Source organism: Lissotriton helveticus, chromosome 1_1 (genome assembly GCF_964261635.1).
Source record: "Lissotriton helveticus chromosome 1_1, aLisHel1.1, whole genome shotgun sequence".
NCBI lineage: Eukaryota > Metazoa > Chordata > Amphibia > Caudata > Salamandridae > Lissotriton > Lissotriton helveticus.
Window position 1 is genome coordinate 1,185,721,495 of NC_136057.1, and position 18,410 is coordinate 1,185,739,904.

Consider the following 18,410-nt stretch of genomic DNA (forward strand, 5'->3'; position numbering starts at 1 on the left):
TCCACAAACTCCAAGGAACTTTTCAGTGTCATTCAAGAATTCACCCAACCCATGCAGCGAAGCCACATATATCCCCCATCCCAAGACCTCTGCAACAAGCGTGGAACCTATTTCCACCTCAAGATCAAAAACCTCTACGACAACTTCATCGACCATCCACCAGGTGCCACTGACGGCCCACCGCCCCCCAGTAACACCAGCCAGCCCATCATCTCCACCTGGACACCAATCACGGCCAAGGACACCGCCTTGACCACGAAAAGAATCCACTTGGTGGCCCCCACAGACCCCTGCCCCCCTCACATCTACCACAGAGCCGCGGCCGCCATCGCCCCCAAACTACATCGCACCCAAACTACAACACACCATCAATACCATCTTCAAAACAGGCACCTTCCCAAACGACTGGAAGCGGGCAGAAGTCAGACCCCTGCTCGAGAAGCCCTCAGCTGACCCCACCGACCTCAAGAACTATCGGCCCATCTCGCTCCTCCCCTTCGCAGCCAAAGTTGCAGAGAAAACAGTCAACAGGAAACTGACACAATTCATTGAAGAGAACGCTGTCCTCGACCCGTCGCAATCCGGATTCCGAAGCAACCACAGCACAGAGACCGCCCTACTCGCCGCCACGGACAACATCCGCACACTCCTGGACCAAGCCCACTCCGCAGCCCTCATCCTTCTCGACCCATCAGCGGCCTTCAAGACCGTCTCCCACCGCACACTAGTCTCCAGACTATACAACACAGGCATACAAGGAAGAGCCCTGGACTGGATTCGATCATTCCTCACTGGAAAAAGCCAAAGGATCAGACTCCCACCCTTCCTCTCCGACCCCACGAAAATCATCTGCGGAGTCCCAAAGGGTTCATCCCTGAGCCCCACCCTCTTCAACATCTACATGGCCCCACTTGCAGCCATTGTCCAACAACACAGCCTCAACATCGTATCATAGGCCAACACCAAGCTTATCCTCTCCCTCACAAAAGACACCACCACTGCCAAACTCAACTTCCAGAAAGGAATGCAAGACGTCGCAGTCTGGATGACCAACAGCTGCCTGAAGCTCAACGCCAAGAAGACAGAAGTCCTCGTCCTCGGTACCATCCCTTCTGCATGGGACAACACCTGGTGGCAGACCGCCCTCGGAAGCCCCCCTACCCCCTCAGACCACACCAAGAACCTCGGTATCGTACTCGACTCATCACTCACCATGAACCGATAGGTCAACACCTTCACCTCCAGCTGCATCAACACCCTCCACATCCTCCGCAAGACCTTCAAGTGGATCCCCCCTGAGTCAAGGAGGACAGTCACCCTCGCGCTCATCACCAGCAGCCTGGACTATGGAGACACACTCTACGCTAGCAAGTCCCTACTCCGCAAACTCCAGACAATACAGAACACTGCCGCCAGACTCGTCCTCTGCATCCCCTGACACGAACACATCAGTCAACACCTATGAAGTCTCCACTAGCTCCACTTGGAGAAAAGAGTCACTTTCTTACTCACGCCTACAAAACAACGGACCCAAATAACTCAACGACAGAATCAACTTCCATGTACCCAAAAAAAAAAAACTCTGATCCTCCAACCTCACATTGGCCAAAACCCCGCACATCCACAAAGCCAGAGGAGGAGGAAGATCCTTCTCTCACAAGGCAGCCAAGACCTGGAACGAGCTACCGGAAGACATCAGACGCGCCCCCTCCCTGAACACCTTCAGGAAGACCCACAAGACCTGGCTCTTCGGCTAAACAGATCTGCGGACACCCCTCCCCCCCCCCCAGCGCCTTGAGACGCTCACGGGTGAGTAGCACGTTTACAATTCCCTGATTGAGGATGCTTGTGTCCGTTCTAGGGAGGACCTGGCTTGGCAGTTCAGTCTGGACTGTTCCCATGAGGCACAGGGTCAAGGCTGATTTGCATATGGCTGGGCCCAAACTGGGGTGGTGTAGTGGGCAAAAGAACGATGGATTTAACCCAGATCTCTTGACTGGGGGAGAATGTCTGAATCACTCAGCATTCTGTCCATCATTTGTTGCAGATACACTTTTCGCCCTAAGTGGTATGGGTATGTCCAGACGTGGGTCTCTTGCTCATTGTGCCACTGAATTCAAGCTAGCCTGGCTAATGAAGGGTGACATACCCTGAAACCGGTCCAAGGATGGTTGTTTCTGTTCCAGGGAGGACCTGGCTTGGCAGTTTGGTCTGGACTGTTCTCATGAGGCACAGGGTCAAGACTGATTTGCGTATGGCTGGGTCCAAACTGGGGTGGCGTAGTGCGCAAATGAACGATGGATTTAACCTAGATCTCTTGACTGGGGGAGAATGTCTGAATCATTCAGCATTCCGTCCACACCGTTTCTTTAGACAATCACCCCTGCTGAAACACATTCAAAAGACTCAGTAGGAACAATGATCTTATGCGAACACATCTGGTCTAATAACTTCTTTAGTTATTTACTGATTATTAAAAACAAATGTCTTACTTTGTGTATGACTGGAATAGTATTTGTTTTTAATCTGATTAGGTGTTTAAAGTCCTAAATACATCCAATCCCGGATTCAAACAATTCCCAAACTCACTCAGGATGTCTCTAACAGTGGTATCATGAAAAGCAGCACTAACATGGACACCCTCCAACACTACAGAGCATGAGCTGCCTAGTCTCAAAACAATTTCTGACTTTGCTGATTATGTCCCTTTCAAGTATTGCCATGTATATGTTTCTATCAATCAGCCTACTCATGAATTCTAGATTGTCTTTAAAGTATCCACCCAGTTCAATATCAAAATCACTATAAGCAGATGGGTTTAAATCACTACAAATTAACTCTTTCTGGGTCTATAAATTGTCAAATGTTACATCAACAACATAGTGACTGGTGAGCCGGAGTCTGCCATGACTTGGTGATCTATTGAACCTATCTTCACCAAACACAATGACCCATTTACTCGTTTGTCTGAGGCATTTAAGGCATTTTCTGCAACCTGGTTATCAATTGTGAGGGCCAAACTATTGATCCTGGTACATATTTCAAGCTCACATTCATGTCTACTACTAACTTCAACAGTGTTTATGACAATTAATACTCTGCATACATATGCAACTTTCTTACATCTAATGCATATTTTGCCAATTGCAGGGTATACTTTACTGTTGCCTAAATGTGTTTAGAACCACAACTTCAGCAAGAACTACTCTATTATGCAACTTTATGCTGACATTCTTCCGTTTCTTGTCTTTACCAGTGACTACACACACTGGCTTATTTTTATGGTCGTCATTTTGATTGCGGCTTTTACAGACAAGGCAGGCAACTCTATGATTTTGTGATATCAAGCACCTCTTCAAGTACTGGATACAGCCACTTAAAAGTCTTCCCTGTACTTCCATACAGAAAGAACTAAAAACAAACTGGTTTCTCAAATAAATGCCACTGTTATTTTTGAACTCACGTGTTGCCTCTAGTGCTTAATGCAGCGATGTTTTCTTCATCTTTTTCATTGCTTGCTTGCTTCCTCTTCTAAAAGTTACACTTCTCTAAAATAATGCTTAGTTATTCTGTGAACTGTTTTTCTAAACAATTTACTGCCTCATTATTCTCAAGTGTCAAATTCTTCATGTGGTGCATCAATTTCTGGCAATTTTCCTCAATCTCCAAAAATATTAAACACTAATGCCTTTTTCCTCTCGAGATCAAATGTATTTCAATCTATTGCAATTCAATCATTCTCAATGGATCTGAGCCACTGGTTTCATTTAAGTGCCAGATTTTCAGGATGAGATATTATCAGCCACGTTGACTAATGTACTGTGATACAGCCTTGGTGATGGCTGAAAAAATTGATGTTGCCCTACAATCTATCATCTGCTGTAAATCTGCAGATTTGAACAAACAAAATGTTTGTAGCTCAAATGGATAAAAAGTTACTTAAAACATGAGGACATATTTCTGCGTAGTGAATGGCCCTTCACAAAAGTTGAAAAGGCATCTTTTAGTTGCTTACTGCTGCACTTAATTGTTAAACGGGTAGTAATGACCTGAATCTTTGCCCAGACAGTCTCACCATGAGTACAAATGACAAAATAATGAAGTAATGCCATCATAAAATGTATTGCAATATGCCGCCTAATTTAACTTTTCTTGCTGCATAGTTTAGACAAACATGCTGCATAATTTGATTCTCCACTGCTGCATAATTCCAGGTGTGCTGATCATGTGTCAGATGATGGCCAGTCCTACAGCCTCACACATGAATCCAAAATCGAGGACATAGGATAACCAGAAACAAGCATCTGAAATCAGGTACTGTAACATGCAGGGCATAAGTCAAGGGTTCACACTAGTAGAAGGCGTCCACCCACTCTTTTCACAGGGTGGACGACATCTACCCTACCAAAAGGTTGAGCCGCTCAGAAATATGGTAAACTTGTCCAGGTGTAATTTTCAGACAAGCATCTGAAATCAGGTACTGTAACATGCAGGGCATAAGTCAAGGATTCATACTAGTAGAAGGCGTCCACCCACTCTTTTCACAGGGTGGACGATATCTACCCTGCCAAGAGGTTAAGCCTCTCAGAAATATGGTAAACTTGTCCACGTGTAATTTTCAGGCACCAGGACACCTTCAGCAGCGCCTGGACGTTGTCTGCTTTTGTTCCTTGCAGCTATGTGCAGGCTAGGAAGGGGCCTATCAGATTCCAGCAAAGCCCATAACAAAAAGACGACATTTAGGGCCATCAGGCCTCCTTTTGTTGGAGTATTCTGGCTTGGAGCAATCAGGAGCCTCAAACCTAAATGTAATGGAGTGGAAACAAAGGCACACAGTTTTTCACTTCACAGGTACTTAATAGAGACATGCTTTTGACTTTGTTCGGTCCCTGTATATCAGAGATAAGCATGCACTGTAATTCCCAGTATTTACATAAATAACAATGCAAATACCACTACTTTATTTGTTTTATAGCGCTATAGTGCTAAATCATCCCATTGCAGGGTGTCAGAGCACTTTCGATCACACGTACACATTATAAATTGACAATAAATTATGTGTGTGTAAATCAGTGTACAAGACGTGTTACATAAGACAGTTAGTGTTACAAGGTGTACGAGTCATCAAGCCCTTTATAGCTCACTATGCTAGATTAGAAGCATAACAAAGTATGAACTGAAAGTAACAAAAGTATCTCTGTGTTAATAGCAGTAGTCCACATACCCATTTCCATAAAATAAAAAATCTGTCATATGCGTATTATCTAATGTGCTTTGCAGAATACATATTAACCTTCTATGCTACTTTGATTGAAAACTGACTAGATAAAAACACATATCTTTCCAGCCAGGGCCGGCTCTAGGGCGTTGCAATCGATGCCACCGCACCGGGCACTGACTTGGGGTGGGGGCGCCATGTTTATTGTTTAAGAAGCACCAGATGCCACGTTCCTTGCCCCAGAAATTTTGAAGCATCAAAAAAATGTCACGATAACTGCGGTGATGAATGTTTTTACTGTAGAAAGACTTGAGCTTTGTCTGGTAGAGAACGTTTTGACTCATCATAGCGCAGAGGGTTAACTCCTTCGGTGCTCATGACGGCTCCCGGCCGTCATGAGTCACAGTAGACGTGTGCTAATGGCGGCTAGGAGCCGTCAGAACGTTGCTGCTCCGCCCACGCACGGTTAATTCCCTACCTGTGTGGGAGAATTAATCAGTGGGCAGAGTTCTGACTGCTCCAAGCCACCATGAGCACACACCCTCCGTGATTTATGACGGACGGGAGCAGTCATGAGTACCTGAGCGCCATGCCCAACCCCACCCCCCCTCACACCGCAGCGAAATTTGTGCCGCGGCAAAGGGGTTAATATGCCTGCTGCAAAGAACGTTTCCCATTCAGATCACAAACTACATACACCATAAATAGGTCAATGGGTTATCGCTTTGTAAGAGAGATCCTTTTGTTACCTGCAGTGTAAAAGTTGAAATCTGAATAGAAGAACAGTGAGCTATTAATTGCCCCCAAAGAGCTGCATGCAAACTGCAGGGAATATATTAGAGTTACATGTTTTTTTGCCCAGTCTTTCCTTATCCTAATATTGCGAAATGGGTTCATTTGGGTAGAAATTAATTCTTATTAATAAAGAAAACCCCCAACAATGGTGTAACACTTTAAATTCTGAATTTGTGCTTTTCCAGACCAAAGACTCAAACTATACGGCCTACCAGACTGGATGGTATGTGACTCCTACACCTTGTAGGCCTCTGTCTTATGTAACATTTCCTCTACACTGATTTACACATGTATGATTGTCTCCGTGCAATGTATGTGTGATGTAAAGTGCTCTGACACCGTGCACTGGTACGAGTGGCGCTGTAAAACTAAATTAATTATGTAGAATCCTGGCTTTGATGTTATTCATATAAACTCTTGCGCTGCAGTGGAATGTTCCATGAATGATGTGTCACAGAATGTTGGGAGCCAGAGATGTCAGTTGAGAAGGGCTGAGCAGCATCCTGGCTGCTCCTGGTGGGGTTTTGTATTGGACTTAACTGGATGACCTGTAACTAACTACAAATAAACATCTGAAGATCCTCTACACGTCTGGACTCGGTAACTACAAATTAAGAGACAGTGGTTATGGAGACTTGGGGGGCATTGTCAAATGGTGGTAGTGAGGGAATCCGTGCCAAGGTGGTCATGGGGGGGCATCAACTAATATTGTCGCACAGGGCGCCACCAGTACTTAAGCCAGCCTTGTTTCCAGCAAATATATTACCCTCCAGAGATATCTTACTGTTATTATTATTTCCTGCAATTTAGTTGCCACACAAAGATCTCTGCAGCAGGTCCCTTAACCCCATGAGATATTTTAAAATGCAGACTTTGCAACCAATTAGGCAGTACAGGTTTACTGCCACGTTTCTCATTGTTGCCAATTTCTTTGAGGCAGGGTTTTAAAAAATAAATGTATATGTGGAGGCCCAGAGTTTGTGTTCGGGTTGCGTCACTTTCTTGGCACTAACCAAACGCAAAATCTAATTTGTTACATTTTCAAATGCGTTCAAATGTACTCATGATAGACCTGCTAAATATATGTGTGAGGTATTAGGAAGTGACATCACACGAAGTGACATCAGATCTTGTGAGGTCATGGGTTGTGAAGTCACTTCCTGTGATGCCATGTGCAATGTCATGCTGCATGATGTCACGCGCTGTGAAGTTACTTGCATACTGCCTAACTTGGTTAGTCGCCCCTTCTTTTATTTACGACTTCTGCCCTGGTCACATCTAAATTGGCATAGAACAGGTAATAACTGCGGGCTAACCCCAAGAACATTGGTGTAGCACCTCACACTCAGCTCAAGCGCCTGCAATTAGTTCAGGCAAAGTGGACGTTCACAGCTGTTAGTGAAAACTCGACTCTTATGTTACCTCGTATATCTCAGGCAGCGCGTGCTGCTGAATGTAGTGTCTCAGGGGGGCCTCGGCCTGCCGCAGGGAAGACATGGTAACGGGATCCCGTGTATCAATAATTCACAGGCGGCGGCAGCGCTCCACACTGCCAGTCCTACAGGGACTCGGTGCGTCTAAATCACTGTTGCATGGCAACAAGGCCCCGCCTCTGACCACACGATGGCCGCGAAACCATGTTACAATATTTCCAGGCATACCTCATTAGGTCCTTTCTCAATAGCTTGTCAACATCGAAAGTGCAGCGTGGGGCCAGCCTTGGGATAAACGCAACTGTAGCGGCCATCTTGAAAGAGAAATTCTTCACATACAGTGCACGAAAACCAACGCACAGAATACAAACCTGGAACTGCAATAGACTAAAAGTAATGCTGTAGCTCGAGAATATTTGCATTTAGAAACATCATAAACGAATTTACTATACACGTGTTAATAAATATTGTCGGTGCAGAAAATAAGGTGGTCTCGTTCCTAGGCTGGCTAGCACTAGGCTTGCATCGGCAGCCTTTTCTATCTGCCTTGAAATAGCCATGTGCGCAGCCGGCAGCCAGGCATGGTGGCGGCGATAACCCTTCCTGTCAGCCTGGGCTTCGATGCAGCTTCGCCCGTCATGGGCCCTCCCGGTAGGACTCTTCTTGGAGCCCTGCTTGGGTTGGTGGTCGCCCCCAGCGTATGCTACTGGCTATACAAACGGCTGTTACGCAGTCAGCCGTCTAAACCGGGGTCTTACACAGGGGACGGTGCGGGGGCAACACAGGACAGAGATGAGGCGGACTCCAAGAGCCTAACGTGGGCCCCTGAGGCAACAGGCGGTCTCCTGCGCAGGGTGTCCGGAATGACTTTGGTGGCCAAAGTGAGGGAGAACCCTACAGGTAAGACTAACACCACCATCGCTGCACGCAATTCAATTTCAGTTGTACTTTTGGATGAGTACCTGCACTTAATATGTTTCCATTTAAAGCACTGATTAACCCTAAGGCTATCGGATGCAGCGGTCCCAATTCTCACTCAGTGCTAGTAAAACTCGTACATTTGGCGTTTGAAATAAGTGAGCACAGACCTAGAAGTAGTAATGTTAGTACCGACCTGAATCTTCCCCTAACAGTCATACATAATAAATAGACTTTCAGGGGCTTTGGTCTGTCAGCACGCTTCATCCATTGGTCTTTTAACTTGACATTTATATTTTGCTTCCGCCCAACAAACCAACCAGCATTAGTTCAGCCCACTTTGCCCATAGGCTCCCTTCAACCTGAGTGACGCCACAAAGCATGAGGACATTTGTTTCCATGTTCCTACAATACTGTTAGTCTCTTCAGTGGCAAAGTTGATTCAATGTGTACTTTTAGGTGTCACGTATTTTTTTGTTTTGACTTTAAAAAGTTATTTTTTTTTTCTGTACTTCGGGTGTTTATTTTGATTATGATATATTTTCCATCTCCTTTTAAAATCCGGCCTTTTTACAACAACTTTAGCTTTCATAATATTCATACATAGAAGGGCTTTTTGTCAGCAGGCTTTACCACGTCATTCACATTTTGCCAGAGCATACACTGTGTGGCAGTGGGTTAACCTACTTTACCATTGCCTCTCTTCACTTTGAGTGACTGCACAAAGCCTGTGCATATTATTCTTTTCTACACAGTTCAAGGCTGTTTCAAAGTGTGCTTTCTATTTATTTTTTATTCTAACATTAAATCCAACTATTTATTTTGACTGTACTTAAGCTGCTCAGTTGGCTTTGTATTTATATTACCCCATCCTTTGCGGTGTCCCTCAAGACTCAACAGTAGAGCCCATTCTTTTTAATATCAATCCTAGGGTGAACTCCTTGAAGATCTTAGCATTTCTTTCCACCAGTACGCAGATGTTAGCAGAGAAAAGGTTCACTGGGGCATAAAGATCATCCTTGCTTAGTGCTAAACGACTACTGGACAGCACCAGCTAAGCTTACATTACGGAAGTCTAGTTGCAATCAAATTTATGCATAGGTAGCTGCATTCAATTGGCTAGGTGTCAAGAAGTTGTTGGTATTCATTAAGGAGTGCAATAACATTTTACAGAGGAAGATAAGATGTTGATAAGCGGTGATGATGACAAGGCTTCATCAACAGCAAAGCCCAAAGTTTTCTCTGTGGTGAAAATAGAACAAGCATTTACAATGCAATGGTCTCGGCATTATTAAAGGTAGAGCTATTGGCATTGCTCTTGACTTTTTTTTTTGTAATCATAAATAAATGGCATTGTCATTTACATTGTCAATAGCTTAATCGTTAAATACATGGCATTGTCATTTACAATGCCAATAGCTTAATAGCTCGCAAATGCATGACCTATTGCATTTACACCCACACAGAGCCACACATACCGAGCCACGCGCACAGAGCCACAGACACACACACAGAGCCACAGACACACACACAGAGCCACACACACCCACACAGAGCCACACACACCCACACAGAGCCACACACACCCACACAGAGCCACACACACCCACACAGAGCCACACACACCCACACAGAGCCACACACACCCACACACACAGAGCCACACACACAGAGCTACACACACACACCCAGAGCTACACACACACACCCAGAGCTACACACACACACCCAGAGCCACACACACACACACACAAGCCACACACACACACCTAGAACCACACACACACACCCAGAGCTACACACACACTCACAGCCACACTCGCACACCCAGAGCCACACACACCCAGAGCCACACACACCCAGAGCCACACACACCCAGAGCCACATACACACACGAGAGAGCAAGCACAGCGAGGGGGCAGGGAAGCAAGCACAGCGAGAGGGCACGGAAGCAAGCACAGCGAGGGGGCAGGGAAGCAAGCACAGCCAGGGGGCAGGGAAGCAAGCACAGCCAGGGGGCAGGGAAGCAAGCACAGCCAGGGGGCAGGGAAGCAAGGACAGCCAGGGGGCAGGGGAGCAAGCACAGCCAGGGGACAGGGAAGCAAGCACAGCCAGGGGGCAGGGGAGCAAGCACAGCCAGGGGGCAGCTGCCAGCAGAGGTTCGTTTGGCCAGAGATCTCCCGCTCTGGCTCTGTGAAAAGCCTAATATCTGGCAGAAGATCTACTTCTTGATCTCATGGAACTCAACAAGTCTGCCTTCCCGACAGCGAACCTACCCAGACATCCAACTGCACCAATGCTAAGTACTACAACTAAGGCTACCTCATCCGCCCAGAACCTCAAGATTCATAAAAGCGGTCCAACATGTTCTTGCTTTAGATCATCATTCCGAGCACACAAGTGGATAAACCACAAATGACACACTATCTATCTCAGAATGATCACGTTGACACACAAGCGCCAGCTGCCAACAACCTGGTCACTGTGTTCAACAATAAACTATCCTCATCTTCATGCCAAAACCACAAGCCTTAAAACAGCATACATGGAAAATCACAAAACCTTGTGTGCACAACACTGTCCGTAATTAATGTAAACTGGAGTTGCCAAGCTATTAGGACAGAAGCACATGTAGACAATATTACTCAAACCGAAGAATACGTTTTATAATTGTGTTCCTGATTGACACTTCTGCTAGCCGAACTTGTTATTGGCTTGTCAGGGAAGGTGCACATTACAAACAGATCAAGATTTGTGGAGTTATGAGAGAGAGAGAGAGAGAGAGAGAGAGTCTCTTTAGCTCTATCTCTGAGTTTTGGTGTGTATGTGTGTGGCTGTGTTTTTCATATGATTGCTGTTCGAATAATGAGGGTGAGAGGAGTGGAGTGGTGTGGCTCACTGGTTAGAGGAGGCAGACCCAGGAGCAGAGGACGGCCCGGGACCAGGGTTCAATTCCCGACGTTGCAGGGTCTTGGACCAGGGTCAACGGACTTGATAATTCTCGCCTCGGTGCCTACTCTATCTAGGGATCACACTCGGCAACTCTGGGCATTAGCTTGCCTCATCTCCACAACGGCCCCCCACATACGCCGGGGATGCCTGGTTTCACCTTGGAGATACCCAGTAGGGACCATCTCACAGGGAAAGCCAGGACGGGTTCCCCAGCGATCTACAGTGCAGAGATACTCCTTCGGGAGTCGATTCTAGCGCTTTAGAAACCCACAATCAATCAATCAAGCAATCAATCAATCAATGTGAGGGAAACAGTTCGAGAAAAAATGGATGAATCATAGCAGAAATTTAGGCCACAAGAAATGTATGGCAACGGAGGACTGACCACCTTGTGTGGTAGGATGAACTAAATTATGTGGCATGCCACTGGCAGCATCATGTGTGGCACTTTTCTTTTTTTATAGTAACTTTAAATCTGTGAGTAAGAAACAAAGTTTTTGGTTATGATCTGCAAATTAAGCCCTTGGGGGTTAATGCTGTACTCAATCTGGCCCCTTTTTAATTTTTTCTATGACGCAGGAATGTCAGAGTCCTGCCACAATAAAATGTTCCTGTTGTGGTTGGCCAATCAGGCTGACTTTTCCCCTTTAAATTAGACAATTCCGAGCATATCTGGACAAAAAGAATTCTCAAAAACAGCAGAAAAGATTTTCACAAAATCTCAAAAAGCACACTAAGTAAAGCTCTAACATTGTGTCAAATCGGGATCAGCCATTTTTTCTGTACAAGAGAGTGAATTTTCCTATTGAAATCAGCATGGGAAATAGCACTTTTTAAATCCCCCCTCACCCTGGCTCCCACTTGACGGTTTACCATGAAACTTTCCATTAAAGAGCCAGAGGTCGGTGAACTTTTTTTGTGCACATTTGTGAAAGGGTGGCTAAGTTATTAGCAAAACAGAAAAAAATTCTTCCTATAGAAACTAACCTGACTAATTGCACAGTGGCAACTGCCACTATGTGTGTATATATGAGCAAGCAAGCAGATGTGCAGGGCCCCCCTCTTACTTCCATACACAGCATGGCCTACTACTGGACATAGGCGCTAGCGACCTATCTTCTCATATCCGGGCTGCACGTATGCTGTCACTGCAGCACTTCCCTCCCATAGCTCCTCCAGGCAAAGCTACACAGACTGTTTCAAATGCCCATAGCAACTCGCATCCACCTCGCTGCTTTCTGCGTGCACTGCTAGGTCTGCTGCAATCATAGTCGTTTGAGGCATGGGCCAAGTGGACTCTGACCTAGGGCCCCAGTCATTCAGGGGGACCCAAGATAAAGCTAGCTTTGTTCTGCGGGGAGTCTTGCCCTGATGACACTGAATAATTCTCAAACAGATTATTTTAAATGCTGTGGACATGAAAGAGCTGAAATTCAAAATTGTCCCGAACAGGGGCCTATAAAATGACTTTGGCCCAGGGTCCCCGAAATCCTTAAGATGTCCCTGGTTGCAATAATGCGCTACTCTTACATATAGTTAGGCCAGTATTTTCAGAAGTGCACGCCCCTACCTGGAAGTACGAGGCTGAGCCTACGTCAGCAGACCAGCACGCATTCTGCAAAATTGTGCATGGGCAGATAGGTAGAAGTGCCCCCCTTCCCCACCCTCACACCTTAGCTTGCCTATGCATGCAGGGCCTGCCGCTGACGTAAGACCCACCCAAGTTCAGCTCCGCGTGCAGCTTCCGGTATCCTCCTCCAATGCTGGCCGGACCTGCTCCTGGGGGTACCGCTGAGGACATGCACGCACATCCGCTCCCAACATCGACGTACTGTGCTGGGCGCTCTGCTAAGGGCACGGCCGCTCTCTGACCCTGGGTGTCCAGTCGGCCTGCTACGACGGATGTGCACAGGTCTCACAGCTCGGGGTGGCACCGCAGCACGGTTGCTGAAGCTCTCCTGGTGCGACCCACCCCCGTATTTTGTTGGACGGTCGGTACAGAAGCAGACATCCCCACCGCCTCATCTCCCACCAAGACAGATGTTGAGGCCCGGGCCGCCCCCCGTCTTATCTCATGCCAAGACAGATGTTGAGGGCCGGGTTTACATAGCCCCCCCCCCCCCCCCGGGCTAATTTCTCTCTTCTGCAGTAAAACATACAATGTTTGGAACCCTCCTGCAGTTATGCACCCCCCTAGACCTAAAAATTAAAGGAAGCAGAATACATAAGTGAAGAAAGATGCAACACTTTTTGAAAACAAAAAGGCATGTGAATTGCACATCCAGATTCTCTGAACTGCCTGTGATAATTATATCTCTGTAGCCATCTGGGGCAGAAAGTGTGCAGCAAAACATAATGCTTTGCTCCAATAAGTTTTTAAAGATTTCTTGGAGGGGGTTATCCGCCAGCACTCCTGTTGACAGCCCAGACTTGGAAGGCACAACTTGAAAGTAATGGAATATTTATTTCACTGTTGTCCTTTCAGAACCGCTGCATTTTTGGCAAATGTATATGGACATTGTGCTGCAAAAAGCACTATTGGGCCTGATTTTTTCCCCCAGAAGAGAATGTCTTTGAAATCCGCTGAGAACGTTGGTATTGTGCTTGCTTAGTGCATTGTGTGCTGATAAGTACGCCCCGTCATCACTTTCAAAGTTATTGGCCCTTAATGCATAAAGAGTTTGCATGAACAATCGAGTCGAAGCATGTCACTTTCAGGTTAGACACTTATTTCACCGCCAGGAGCAAACATTTACCAACATACAGCAGAAATGAAGTATATTAGGCAAAGAACTATGGCACTGAAGTGCTTTAGCGTCATATATCCTTACTTTGAGGGGGTTATACATTGAAGTCTACAAAAATAGCGTCTTGGAAGTGAACATCAGAACCAGTGCAGGACTGGACCGTGATTACACTTTTGAAACTCTAAAGACCTGATAAATCAGTACTGGGGAGTACGCCCGTAAATGTGCGCTCCCTGTTTACTTGAAAACACGACAACTAAACACGACCACAAAAGTCCAATTTTAGCTGTGTCAAAAAAGCATGATACCATTGTTTGTGTTGTTAAATGTTTCCCCTAATGTGCCTACCCAATCCCTTAATCTCTCCGTGGTACCCCTTGCCCCTCCCCTCCCCTTCCTGGATGCCTGTGGAGGTGTGAAACGGGAGGAGGCCCCCCCCCATGGGGGAAGTTACACTTGCGCCCAGCAATGGACGCCGGGCACAAAAATTATAAACATTTTCCACTACATACTTCTGAGGTAGTATTCTCATTGCTGCAGTCAGACACGTCATTAACAATGAGCATTTTAGAGCATTCCTGGGAAACGCGGACCCCACAAAGGAAGCAGTAAATGCAGCGTGTGTGACTGGTCTGTGAAATGCTTCCCTTCAAATAATGGCGGCATTGACTGAGTGAAAGGCTCGTACCGCAAATGACTGGTCTCAGTTTATGGCCTCGTTCCAATAAATCCATGCAGGACCCCTTGTGTTTACAAATATCTTGGATTTCCGTGACCTCCAGTAAACTTTTCTCTCAGACCTCGCGGGATGGCCACTCACACAGCACATCTGCACCGCTCTCATTGCGAATGAAATAGTTGGCCTGGTGTAAATAATGCAAAGGAGAGCTGCGGGCGGAGGGGTGGGGGGAGCGGGACGAAGGAGAGCTGCGGAGGGGGGGGAGCGGGACGAAGGAGAGCTGCGGGCGGAGGGAGGGGGGTGGGAGCGGTACGAAGGAGAGCTGCGGGCGGAGGGAGGGGGACGAGCAGAGCAGCTCTGGAAACCACCACCGTCTTTCTCCGAGGCAAAGCAGAAATGCCTTGGAGAAAGCATGGTAATTTTCGCATTCGGGGGCGTGTGTTTTGTTGTTCTGAGTGACGGGTGACGTCACTGGCGAAAGAACAGCAAAATGTACGCCCCCGAATTCGTAAGAGACGGAGCTTGTTTCGAGTGACGCCCCTCCCCTCCAATGGCTGGCCTCTGTTTAGGAAGCCAGCCAATGGAGGAGAGACGAAAAGAGAGGCGGGATAAAGCAGCCACTCTAAGAATCAATAATTCTCAGGACTTCCGGCTTGGCCTACGGCCAAGCCTACGGTCCCTCAACCTAAAAAGGGGGGATTATCTAACTTGAGTTTATCAAGTAGTGCGTTATCAATTTTGTTTTTATGTTGACTGTAATGAAGATTAACTTTTTGGGGGACTTAACGTGACAACTTTGTTAGTCATTGACTACTGGATTTTCACGAGGCAAAACCTAAGAATAGAGAGTTTGATGGAAGATGTCTTTAGGTATAATTGTGTGTCAGCTGCATAGTAAGGGATGTTGATCCCAGAATCTGCCTGTAGAGAGTGGAGTGGTTCTAGTGCTGTTTTTGAGCACACTCCCCAAGGGCACTCCATATGTGGTCGGGGGAGATTTTACCTGTCAATTTGAGCCTCTTCCATCATTCCTAGAAGGTACATCCAATGAGGAAGATGAACAATGGGAATCCCAAAACTGGCTGGCCCATCAGTGAAGTCCTGGTCACCATTGCAATGCAAATTACTTGCCTAACCCTTAGTGAACTATTTAAGGGCTTGCAATGGTCGGGTGAGCGGTGATGTTCCACCTAAACCAACTTTTAACAAACCGGGGCATAATTCCAGATTGGATTATATACTCGTGGAAACCTCCGAATGGGACAGAATTGTGGATTTTAATGTAATCCCTCGAGCCGACAGCGATCATAACGCGCTGATTTTACAAATTTCACTCCCGGGTCTCACCCCCATAAACAGGGCGATGGTGACTGCGTGGACCCGAGATTGATTCTTTCTACGAACCGGCGTAGAGTTCACTGGTCCAAAATTCTAGGAAATCCCCAGGACATCCAGAGGCTATATGCTAAGGTTGCTCCGGTCTTGCAAAAAGTTGACAACCTTATACACCATTCTCTCTTGCCTGAGGAGACTCATGGAGAGCTCGGTGTACTCCACTTAGAGATGTGTAGCACTTTGGCTGATGTTCTGAACCCGGAGCTGAGGCAACGCAAAGGCAAAAGAAGGGGGACTTGTGCCCCATGGTTTAACGCCGCCTGTGGAAGGGCTAAAATTGATCTATTAGCGGCCATGAAGCAGCAGCATAATATCTCCTTGGTAAGATCTAAGAGAAGGGAGTACAAATCCCTCATTGCCAATGCTAAGACTGAATGGGACTATGCTAGTTGGGCAGACATGACTGATGCGCTCAAACTCCAAGACGCCAGGAAATTTTGGCAGATTGTTAAAAATGGCTCGGCTGACCCTACCCCGGCAGTGGAGGCCAATATTGCATCCAGTGTGTGGGAGGATCATTTCAGATCCCTATACACTGAGGCTGACATGGAACCTAATCAGCCTCAAGTTGATCCGATCACAGGCTCGACTCCTACGCCACTCCTGGACTCAGACAAATTTAGTCTGGCAGAAGTAGGCGCAGCCATTGCTAGACTTGCTAGTGAAAAAGCCCCCGGGTTGGACAAACTCCCTGGTGACCTATTTAAAAGTGAACCCATGATCTGGGCCCCATATCTACAGGTTCTATTTAATGCAATCATGGAGGGGATGCTGGTGCCTGCTACTTGGCTGGGGGCAGAGATTGTTCCCATCTTCAAGAGGGGTTCTTCTCTGCTCCCAGCCAACTACAGGCCTATTAGTTTAATAGACGTCCCCCAAAAGATTTTTGCTAGGTTGATCTTGGACCGTCTATTAGAATGGACCCAAGATCACTCAGTCCTGAGCCCATATCAGACGGGGTTCAGGACTAAAGTGTCCACTGTAGATAAGTCTTTCGACTTTCCATGATATTCTGGAAAACGGTACAGCTGGAGGGTGGCAGCCTCTACACTGTATTCGTTGACCTAAGAGCGGCCTTTGATCTGGTACCGCGTAGGAAACTTTGGTCCGTGCTCTCTGGTTTGGGGGTGCCACAACACCTATTAAACATGATTATCAGATTACATACTGATAATTACGCCCAGGTAAGATGTGGCGGGGAAGGGATATTGTCCAACAAATTCCCCGTTGACAGGGGGGTTAGGCAGGGCTGTGTGCTCGCACCGACTCTGTTCTGCCTCTTTGTCAACGGGGTAATAGAGCATTTGAATGGGGTTGAGAATACTGATGCTCCCAAACTTGGAGGTAGCAGGGTGCCGGCAATTATGTTTGCGGACGACACCCTGCTCCTCTCCAAGTCCCCAATGGGGATCCAGCGAGTTCTCAATGGCTTCGAGGCATTTTGTAAAGATCATGGTCTCGAGATCAACGCTTCGAAGACCAAATATATGGTCTTCAACCCTCCACCTCGAGCTCGCTCCAATCCCTCCATTGGATCTAATACGCTAGAGAGGGTCCGAACTTTTGATTACTTAGGGATTACTCTAAATGAAAAAATGTCGTGGGTACATCAACGGGAGAAAGCGCAATTAAAGCTGGCTCAAATAGCAGGTGGAATTACCAAACTAATTGCCAAAAATAAATCTACCTTTAAGCCGGTGGGTCCCGCCCTAGAGATTTACAGAGCACAAGCTAGGGGAGCAGTTATGTATGGAAGTGAACTCTGGGGCCACACGTGCAACCGCGATCTGGTAGTAACCGAGAACAAATTTATCAGACAGCTCCTATCACTTCCCTCTAGCACACCCCTGCTGCCTATTAGACTTGACCTGGCCCTGAGACCCCTGGATGAAGATATGGGCCTCCGGTCCCTGTTATTTTGGCGCAGGATTTGGTCAGTACCTGAGTTAGCTAACTATAGGTTAGAACTGCAAGAAATCCTTACTCTCCCAAATATTGGGAAAATTCCTTGGCTAAATTTTATTAAGAAAGAACTAAGGAAATTAGGGATTTCTACCTTATGGTCTGACCCGCTTACATCTTGTCCCGGGGTTACGCGGAGGCAGATTATCATCCAGTATCAGGAGAGTAAATTGGCTAGCCACATGCAAGGAACTGCCCCCGGCACCCTAACGTCATCATTCTTAATAATCAAGGACAGCTACAGGCTCGAAACTGTGTTAGATATCATAGCCCCAACATCAATTCGAAAACTTTATCTCCAATGGAGGTAT

General features: G+C 46.7%; 2 protein-coding genes across 2 annotated transcripts in view; one reads left to right on the forward strand and one right to left on the reverse strand.

Annotated features, from left to right (window-relative positions):
• Window positions 1–7,569, reverse strand: part of FBXL13 (F-box and leucine rich repeat protein 13) — a 1,354,404-nt gene extending 1,346,835 nt beyond the window's left edge. The window contains exon 1 of the mRNA XM_078679367.1: window positions 7,436–7,569. Within this exon, the coding sequence (XP_078535493.1) occupies window positions 7,436–7,510 (75 nt within the window). The 5' untranslated portion in view covers window positions 7,511–7,569. The remainder of the gene's footprint in view (window positions 1–7,435) is intronic.
• A 436-nt stretch (window positions 7,570–8,005) lies between these two features.
• Window positions 8,006–18,410, forward strand: part of ARMC10 (armadillo repeat containing 10) — a 198,263-nt gene continuing 187,858 nt past the window's right edge. Inside the window, exon 1 of the mRNA XM_078679406.1 lies at window positions 8,006–8,346. Within this exon, the coding sequence (XP_078535532.1) occupies window positions 8,028–8,346 (319 nt within the window). The 5' untranslated portion in view covers window positions 8,006–8,027. The remainder of the gene's footprint in view (window positions 8,347–18,410) is intronic.